This window comes from Asparagus officinalis, chromosome 4 (genome assembly GCF_001876935.1).
Source record: "Asparagus officinalis chromosome 4, Aspof.V1, whole genome shotgun sequence".
Taxonomy (NCBI): domain Eukaryota; kingdom Viridiplantae; phylum Streptophyta; class Magnoliopsida; order Asparagales; family Asparagaceae; genus Asparagus; species Asparagus officinalis.
The window spans coordinates 103369577-103380367 of record NC_033797.1 but is presented as its reverse complement, the minus strand read 5'-3'; the positions used below and the strand labels follow the sequence as shown (position 1 = coordinate 103380367).

The 10791-nt window shown below is 35.8% G+C and overlaps 1 protein-coding gene across 2 annotated transcripts in view; it reads right to left on the bottom strand.

The window, feature by feature from the left end:
- LOC109837919 (K(+) efflux antiporter 5-like) overlaps nt 2130-10791 on the bottom strand; it is a 64010-nt gene continuing 55348 nt past the window's right edge. For both annotated transcript variants that reach the window (XM_020406302.1, XM_020406303.1), the window contains exons 15-20: nt 8864-8959; nt 5009-5197; nt 4812-4889; nt 4482-4526; nt 4293-4388; nt 2130-2587 (exon numbers count right to left, since the gene is read on the bottom strand). In XM_020406302.1, the coding sequence (XP_020261891.1) occupies nt 2546-2587; nt 4293-4388; nt 4482-4526; nt 4812-4889; nt 5009-5197; nt 8864-8959 (546 nt within the window). In that variant the 3' untranslated portion in view covers nt 2130-2545. The remainder of the gene's footprint in view (nt 2588-4292; nt 4389-4481; nt 4527-4811; nt 4890-5008; nt 5198-8863; nt 8960-10791) is intronic.

Sequence of the window (10791 nt, the reverse complement as noted above, 5' to 3'; positions counted from 1 at the left end):
GCGTCGGTTGACGTGCCTAGGGAGAGGTTGTAACCGAGCACTTGAGGGAGACACGGCTAGGTCCAACACTTAGTGGGTGTAGAGTGTGATTGCAAGAGTGTGAGTTGTAGAGTTTTCGGTTAGCTAGAAAACCGAGTGTGTAGAAGAAGTTCCGGCTTCCAAACCGGATTGTATTAGTGGATTTCTCCCCGGGAGTGGGGAGCGGAGACGTAGGACGGAAGGTCCGAACTCCGTGATCATATTGCTTGTTTGAGTGTGCTTTGGCGTTCATTCATATTTATGTTCATATCTTATATCGCCATTGTGCATTGCTCATTTCTATATCATCCACTATCTTGTTTAGATTGTTTATCCTTGTTAGTTTATATATCCTTGCATATATATTTCATCATATAGGATATATCTTGTTGCTCATATTGCTTATCCTAGCTTACAAATATTGTTGTATTTCATACTTGCTAGGATAACTTGTTAATTAGTTTTAATTGGCATTTAATCGGATTAGATTAGCATAAGACCCTAATCACCCCCCCTCTAGGGTCCATCAATTAGATGGGGTCCACATTCCTCTTGTAATCTCTAATATGGTGATAACTAGGGGTGGTAAACAAACGAATCGAATTGAAAACTAAAATATTTGTATTTGTATTTGTTTAATATTATTGAATTTGAATTCTAACATGAATATCCACTTCTGGAGTTTTTCAAATTCGGACTCGAATACTTGATATTTGATAAATAATCATGGATATTCACGAGTATTATTGAATGTCAAATTATATTGATTCCGCTAAAGAATTTAATTTTTAAACAGTATTTAAATTCATGTATGAAAATTATTTCTTTAGTATATATATTTAATTCAAATATTTCATTAGAAAACTAATTTAAGATTCTTTAATTTAAGATTCTTTAAGGCTCTCAAAAGAAGTAGAAATATAAGTGAGTTGAAGATATAACATCATATGCGTAATACTACAATTATAAGCGATCAAATTTAAAACAAATAATATACTATCGGGTTAATATTTTTAGAAAACATGTCTTGACAATTACATATATTTTCCTTGGATATGGCTTTTTTTAACACACCTGCATGAGGAACAAAGGAAGACATCACAACATGAATCTCAAGCTAGTAGTTTCTAACGAAAGATTAGATGAGGTCCACATTCCTCTTGTAATCTCTAATATGATGATAACTAGAGGTGGTAAACAAATGAATCGAATTGAAAACTAAAATAGTTGTATTTGTATTTGTTTAATATTATCGAATTTAAAATCTAACATTAATACCCACTTCTGGAGTTTTCCAAATTCGGACTCGAATACTTGATATTTGATAAATAATCATGGATATTCACGAATATTATTGAATGTCAAATTATATTGATTCCGCTAAAGAATTTAATTTTTAAACAGTATTTAAATTCATGTATGAAAATTATTTCTTTAGTATATATATTTAATTCAAATATTTCATTAGAAAACTAATTTAAGATTCTTTAATTTAAGATTCTTTAAGGCTCTCAAAAGAAGTAGAAATATAAGTGAGTTGAAGATATAACATCATATGCGTAATAATACAATTATAAGCGATCAAATTTAAAACAAATATTTAATAAGCAAATGAATTGAATAAATACTTGGTTAAATTATATTCATTAATGAACTCAGGTAACTAAATATTATTTATGTAGTGTTAAATGAACTATCGAATCTAATATGACCGAATAGTTGAACAACTAACGAACTGTATGTTAATTATTTGGTTCGTATCTGCCCCTAGTGATAACTACACTAAAAATACTCAATTACTTGTCGGTTTTGTCCTTATTTGATTGGAAAGGGAATAAGAGGATGCAGGACTTCCTAGTTCATTTTACATATTCTCTCGTCCCCCTAAATTGAAGGAATTCTCTCTCCACTTTTTTAGTTCATTTTACATCTTCTCTCTCCTCACGTCACTTTACTTTAACCTTACCCTCTAAAAACTCCGCCGCCCCCCACCCACCCCACACACCCCACACAAAGCAAATAGTAGAATATTCTATATTGAAGATAAAAACTGATTAAAAGGTTTATAACCTCAACGCCATATAGCTTAAACAAATGAAGGACAAAGCAAGGGAAATAAAGTTCTGGAAATAGTAAGGACCCACCGAATATTTCCCAAGAGAGTACTGTTATAGGCCTCTATCAAAAAGAAAATAACACGAAGAAGAAAACCCCATGAAAGTTTCTTCCTTGATCTAGTTTTGGTTCATAGTAGATGTTCTATTGACTATGTAGATCCTCGTCTCTTAATCTTACAATTCATATATGAATGGGAAGAATAAACTCCTCTTTCTACTATGCAAATCCCTATTTCCCAATTTACAATTCAAGCCCATGCTAGCTACTTCTAGTATACAGTATCTTTGAGCCAGATCGAATCTGCCTCATTGTTACGACTCCTATCCGAGGTGAAAATTTTAGAAGCACCAAGGATATTCTGTGACGTCTTCATTAAACTATACAGCATATGTAGATTGCTTGCGTAACATCACAGAACCCTGTTGTGGACATCGAGCATGGCACCTTTCTCCTGATAAGAAAATAAAAAGGAATAGAGAAAAGTTTAAAAAACGAAAATAACTGACCCAGCAGGCAGACCAGATTCCTCTATGTAGAAAGTTAGCTGCCTTTTCTGTAGTTCAGAAACCTTGCTATGATTACAATAAGGGGTTTTTGACTTTGAACCCAAAGCTTTACCCGCATTTATTTTAACCCGAGAACTATCAATATACCTGTACACCCAAAATACTTCTAAACTTTACCTTTAAACCCATTCTCTTTAACAATCTCTATTTGCATACGGTATTTGAGAGGAAAAAGACAGTTTCAATATTATTCTTCCCCAACTTAAAGCTACTCTTCAAGCTAGGATCTATAATGTAGATCTAACCAAACTTTATCCATTTCTGAGGTCCAACGCTGCTGAAATCCTCCAACCGACATTAAAGGTTGATGTTATGTATTTTTTTTTTAACATTAATGAATCCATTAGCATGAAATGAGTACTGTTTGATGAGATAAAAATCATGTTCTCTGAATACAGTTATCCATTTGCAAGTTGCAACTATGGAGAAAAACAGTATGTTTCATCATTATGTGCGAACCACATTGGTTATAGAAGAACTTCAACCAACCATGAACCAAATTTCAACGGCGAACTTCTTCGAGTTCCAGACTTCCACTTTGAAGTTCAGGTCAACCGCCAATCGACCATGAACCTTTGGTACAAATTTGGGAGCGCTTGAGAATTTGGTAAATGGATTTTTTTTTTTTTTTTTGAGAATTTGGGTCGAATTTGGGGCTCTACAAACTGAAACTGGGGCAGGTTTTGAGCTGTATTGTTCTCTTACAGGGAAATAGAAATTGGATATGAGTTCTGAGAATGGGGTTCCCTAGGGTGAAGGTTGCTTTGGTTGCTTTCGGTGATGTAATGACCATTGAGAACACTATTGGAGGGTCTGACAAAGAGGAGGAGATGTTTGGGATTAGAGGAGGATGGTTGGTGGTGTTGGAGCTTGAGAAGGTGGTTGGTCCAATGGAGAAGGGAGGAGAGAAGGGGAGGGAATAAAATTTTTAGGGAAGAGAGGGGAAGGGCATTTTAAGTTTTTTATTTTTTTTAAAAATACTGTATACAAATAAGATGTATTTGATGTTTTGGGTCTAAGGATAAAAAGAGAAAATACTTTGTGTGTATAGATATAGATAGAAGTACATGGGTTTATAGATAAATGGAGTTCAAACTTTGGATCTAAAGGCATGAATCTAAAGGCTAAAACCCCATTACAATAATAGACATAAAACTTGAGGACACTTGAGTCATGTATGTGAAAGAATGATAGGGAGCATGAAGTTCGGAAACACCTCCAGCAAGAAAGCATTTCCCTGTATTTTGGGGAATAAACTGGTAGCAACATGGTACGATGACTACGGTTTCAATATAAATTCTTTCCTGCACATTAAATGTGGCAGGCAGAGATTGCTGTCCCACTTTTTAGTTATTCATGTGTCTAGCATGCATAAAACATCGAATTTTTTTTTGTTTTTGGATACTCATTTTTCAGATTGAAATAGCAGAGCATTTGTATGGACCAGCTTTAGAAAACTTTAGAATAATTAGCAACAGTGTGACCTGTTTCCGGAACAATCTGATGAAGTTTTGATTAAGCTTTAATGAAATGTCAAATAACATAGTAGATTACGTACAGCTCAAAGGATAAAACAGAAAGTTAACATACCTCAACTGGAGTGCTGCTTTCAGCTGGAAACCAGCGCATGAGACTCCCCAGATGCATTATAGCAGGTATAAGCCTGAACATTAGAGGTGTGGTCACCTGCAGCAAGAAAAATTCAAGATTGGGCAAAACAAAAGTTTACAATAATAATAATAATAAAATCCCAACTAGGAAGAACCAGAAAAGACTCACCAAGCTAAGAGCAGTAGTTCCTAAAAGTAAAAGATACATTTTGCCCTGTACATCAAATATTCTCATAAGAAGGAATCTCAGACTGAAAAGCCAATATACCAAATTAACTAGGAAGACGTGGTAAATTAAAAAAAAAGATAAATGAGGATAATTGAGAATAAATATCATTCTTGCTCAAAACACTAAATAACAATCAATCAAAAATTACATTTCAGCGTATGTAATATATGTTTGAACCCTTTCAAAAAGATGGTATAAAAGCTAATATCTGCTCCACTAACCAAGAATGTGGTTTATCTTCAAAGCAAATCAGTAAAGTAAATAACGAACCTCAACGAGATGCAGATTCGAGGCACGGCTCAAGAGCACAAAAGCAAATTCTCCTATTTGCGCTAATGACAAACCAGCCTATAAACAAACCGAAGGGACAAAAAGGAAAGTCAAGATATGGTAAAAAATAGTGTTCTCATCAATACTTAAAAGCATAAACAGTTAGGATCAGAAAAAGTTTTCAGAATAAATCTTACAAGAATTGATGTTCTGATGTTGTACCGGAAGGCTTTGATCACGGTGGTTATCACGATAGTCTTAACTACTATTACAAGGATAACTGATGCAAGCAATATATCAACATGGATCCACAAAAAGTGCACATGTATTAGCATTCCAATGCTAGCCAGGAAGAGAGCTGCAAATAAGTTCCGGATTGCCTCCACCTTTAATGAATAAGACCAGCCAAGAAAAATATCTTAGAATGAGTATCACACTTGAGAAACAGATTCATGAAACTTTATACGCAGATCATCACTACTCACTATAATTCAATTCAGATTACCTAAGATGAAAACATGGTTTTCACACAAATTAGACTACTGCCAGCAGATTCAGCAAGCAAGAATTAAGTAATAAGAACTTTAGCCATATCATGGGACTAAACATTCAATAGTTGATATGCAAAATCAGCTAACGCTAAACAAAAACAAGAAACATTGACAAGCCTCATATTTAATTACTATCATTTGTTGCTTAACATTTTCTAAGATCACATGATGTTTCATAGCTACAAACTAAAATATTTCTTCCAAGAACTATAGGGATCATTCTCTTTTTAATGTAAGTTCCACAATAGATGAATGCCAAATGCACAAGTTATTAATTTGGAGAATCACCGTTTCGCTAGTCAAAGGATGCCTATAGATTACTCACTGTTGTGCCTGTTAAAGAGCACAGCGTAACTTAACTAGGTGAAATGAATTATGAAAAGAATAAGAAATTTGTTCAGGAGAAAGGATAATCTTCTGACAGATTATAGCATCAAGTAAAGAAGAGCGAGTGAAGGGTAGTAAAGGAAGAGCATACCCAGATGGTACACAAAATAAATCCATGACAGAGACTCAAGAAAGGTAAAGCTACATAGTGGTACACTGGCATGTCCAAAGGATGTATGCTTTACAATAATGACAACCTTTACGTGCTAAGTTCATACAGAGAAAAGAAGCGCATTAGCCCTTTCTTTTTCTTTCATTTTCTATTTACTCCAACATCATGGTCATGCAATCAAGGGATAAGAACATAGGAAAAAAACGTACTACTAACCTTCCCGGTCATGGCAAAAAATAGTTAGAATAACATATAGAGAGTAGTGGACACTTTTGACTGATGTTTGATCGGTGAATCAAAATCATATTTGCCCACTATGAAAATCAATAGAAACATATCTTAGATTATCTATTTGTAATTGTTAAAGGAAGGCCATGCATGATAAGCTAAAACATAGTGATAGTGATAGAACAAATCTACTACTCTATACTTATAGGAGGATCCAAAGATTCACTATTCATACTACAATAAATTACTGTAGCATAATTGTAGCAATATCTGTAAAACATTTTAAAAAGTGCTGTAGCGTTTACAAAAAATCTGTAGGATTTAAAAAGAATTACTGTAGCAGAAATAAAAAAAGTTCGTCATGCTTTGCACGGGGTGCACACTAGTACAGAAATCTAGTAATATCTCAGCTTGAGAAAAGGAGACTAGCTGGCTTAATTATCATGACTATGAACCTGTATAAGCATATTCACATCTGCTCCTACAAACTTATTTATATTTCTTGCAGCAAAATGTTCAAAACGATGAAGGACAAACCAATTGAGATGCTAAATCTATTTATTATATGTGTTTACATGTTCAATGAGAAAACAACCTAGTTTTTATAATAATATTCTTTTGATGTATAGGCATATCCATATTTTCTCCTAGAAGTGTACATATATTTGTTAGAGGTGAAGATTACAAAAGGAAAAGCTCAAGTTGAATGCTATATCTAGAGAAGTTTCGATCTTTCATATTCTGTGTGAAAAGAAACTGTCCCTCCACCCTCACCCCCATCCAAATTATCCAAAGAAAGCGGAACTTAAAGAAAAAGATAGTATAATTGTTAATGTTCAGTGACCTTCCCCACATTTAAATTTCTTAAATCCATCTCTACAACTAATACTTTTTGGAGGACATGAAGTCAAATTTACTTTTATATTTACAAGGATACAAATCACATAGAACCATAGATTTCCAGTAGAACCATAGACTTCAAGGTTATATACCCTGACCAGAATTTTTCAGCAGATAAATACCTTAAACTTTCCATAATATACTCCAACAATTCTAACAATACACTCAGGTTATAATACTGCATCTTCTTTCATTGAACATCCAAATTTATAATTTAATTTATTCTAAAGTCCCCTTTATCTTAACTTAAATATATGATAGCATTTTTTAATTAAAAAAAATGAACGAGAGGTGGAGATGATAAATGGAGGCAAGGTGGTGGCAAATAAAGGAGGTGATTGTATTGGCGGAAGAAACAAGAAGAAAGTTAAAGTGATAAAGGATAAAAGGTGCAAATGGAGGAAATCCAGAGTACACCATAAAATCTTAAATGATAAGTAGGGGTATCAAACGGGCAAATTGAATCCCATGCCCATCCGCAGCCAATCAATAAAATTCATGTTTTGAGTAGCCTTAACACTCATTCAACTGTAAGTTGATAAACCCACACCATCTTTGGTTTCAATATTTAGTTTATCCGAATATATTCACAAGGAAGGTAAAAAAACCGCATTTCCGAAAGTGTTATAATGTGTTTCGTGACGAAACATGGGCATTTCATTAAGAAAACTTGGCATTGGGATGCTTAAAATCCTTCTGCAGGCTCCCAATAAATAGAGGGTAGAATACAAAAAATAGAAAAAATAGAAGAAAGCATGAATTATCACCTCAGCTTTAACAATACCATTCAAGAGAATCAAGAGAAATGCATGGTCAGTGATGCATGGATCACTCAAATGTATAAACAGATAAGGCCTTAATTCATTATATGAGAAAAACATTTGTTTACGTCTTGACTTAATACATCCAAAAAGAATTACTTTTAAGATGAAAAAAAATTACATTAACTTGTTCAAAAGATAACATGCTTATAATTGAATGGTGTACCAAGGATGATGTCTTTGTCACAATTTAATTAGTCAGCAGATATAATATTTCTACTCTCATTCTATCCAACGAGAACTAAAAGCATCAAGATTTAGTCCCACAAAGTTTTCTTCGTGACTAAAGAAACTAAGGATGCCAGATAGTACTGTGATAATAAGACAAGTTTAGCTAAAACTGTATTATTCTACTAGGGCAAGATGCTTGTTTGAGAATGTACAATAGTTTGAATGTACATTTATTCCAATTCATAAACTTGATAAACAACTGGCTGTTACGTTACATACTCCAGAGGTTATGCTTAGACCTAAAGCAACACGAGAATAAATAATGTTTATGTTATGTAACTACTTAGGTCCTTTCTACAGCATATAATCATAAGGAATCAAGAGCCTCCAAGATATTGGCTATAAATTTTATGGAAGTAACTATTCTTCCTAGTAAGAACACTATCACTTAACCAAGCACATATTAACCACATTGTAGATTCCCTGATGTAATCATTTTGTTGATCAGTTGGTTTCCGCTTAAATCTGATCTTCCCTTCTGCTGTCAAAATAGAAACAAACTTAAGACATAGCACCTGTTAAGTACTGGCAGGTATTTAATGCAACTGCATCACCTTTATTGAATTATATGTGTACCACAGACTGCCAAAAAACTATTTAACGTATGTTCGATGATAAACAGTTAATGCTAGTATATACAGGATTTTTCTACAAATCATCCATTATTTAATCTTAATGCCAAAAGAATTGCAGTTCAGAGGGGACAATATAACAGTTACGCATCCAGATTTATACTAAAATTTAAATATATGGCAATCCAACCTTTAATATAATAACAAAATAAGCTGAATGGTATAACTACATTCGCAATAGAAAATTTACCTGGTCCAAGGTATGTTGCGCAAAATCAGTTGTGGATATCATGACTCCAGCAACAAAAGAGCCCAATTCGAGACTTAGGCCTAATTTATCACTGCTCTGAGGAGTAAAAGAAGGAAGTGAGAAAGTAATCAAGATATGGGACATAACAAATACAACATCTACAATCTAAGATGATTTGTGATGGCAGAATGATTACGATACACAAGCAAATAGTTTCAACTTTACAAGGAGATAACAGAGCAAAGACTTGGGTTTCCTCTTAAAACTTAAGCTTCAAAGGTCCACGTACAAGAAGACAAATTCCACTTCAAATGGAGAGATTATGTTGCCTGCTGTTATGGTGTTTTCAATCGCCAAAGTGCAACCCTTTGCCAGCAACGGACAGGTGTACTTCTCCATACAATATCCCAATCAAATTAGCAGCCCAAGACTAACAAGGGTTCCTACTTAGCCGACTCGCCGAGTCGATATTCCTACATGTCGACTCGAATGACGGAACTTGTCGGCCCTCTTGTCGAAGGCGACTCGCAACGAGCCCACTCGACCAATTATTCGACGCCTCACAATGACGACTTGAAAGACGTTACTTCTCGGCGTAGCAAGAGGACGACTTCAGCCTCGAGCCTCTCCCGCTGACACAACATCGACGACGCATTTAATGCTTGGCAGGCGCCATCATATCTCTAACCCGATAGCCTTCATGACTCATTGGACCACGTCGGCACCACCATGCCTCAGATCGCTTCACATTTAATGCTGAGGTGATCTCTCTTCCACTCGATAACCAGCACGTATAAAGTAAGTGCTAACGCAGCCGCCAGCCCATACTTTTTCACCGTCATGCTCGGCCGAAGTGACAATTCTACCCTTTCGGCACCACGATAAATAGAAGTACTATTCTAACAAGTAAATGACCTTTTTTTGGATACTTCTAACGTGCGAAATCTAATCTTCTAAGATATATCTGCAAATTATACTATACACAAAAACTCTCACAGTTCTTCATTTCCCCATTCAAGTTCACCAGTTGAATTGATCGTTGGAGGAACCACGGGAAAACCAGTCCATCCACTCACGGGTTTCTATATGTGCAAGTTTCAACCACTCAACTCTGAACTGGATATTCGGGGAAGGAAGCGGCCCCTCATCAACTTCACCCCTATCCAACCATTTTAATTGACTGTGTGATCACTTAACATCAACAGTTTGGTGCCCACTATAGGGCTAATTTTTTTTCCAGAAAATATGCCTAGCTCTGAGGATAGGACTGATCAGTTTCACCCTATAGAACCACACCAGAGTTATGTTACGCTAGGCAAGCTTGAAGAAATAGCTCAGAAGATTTCTCACTCTCCAAGAGAAATTTGCTACCTTTACTAACGAACTTCTCAACCGGCTTCCATAGCCACAGCAAACTACCTCAACTATCCCCCTACCTTTTGGAGACCTGCGGTCGGAGACTCACCCTTCTTCCGGAGCACAGCAAGTAGTCCCGCCTTGGACTCCTCATGCTGCTGCCAAGCAATTGGGAAATCGTGTTGAGTACGCGACACCGCCACCTCGTCCGTTGACTCACCCCGGAGAGCCACGCCGACGTCTTCTTTCTCATTAAGAAATCACCGACAAGAGTTCTAGCCCTGGTCACCTTGGGGACCGTACCAGGGGAGTGGTCTCTAAAACTCTCCTCCATCACCGTACCTCTCCAGCCCCCTCTGCTACAATAAGGGCCTCTGGATATGATCGGGTGTACAGTCCGATCGCAAAACCCATCGGGGGGCATCCCTCTTTCAGATGACCTTATGAATACCCCATGTAAAAAGTTCAAGATGTCGCACGTGAAGAAGTATAAAGGTGAGGGAGACCCCTCCGAGCATGTTCAGAAGTACTATGATGTAATGAGCATGCTCCAAACATCAAAAACAGTCATC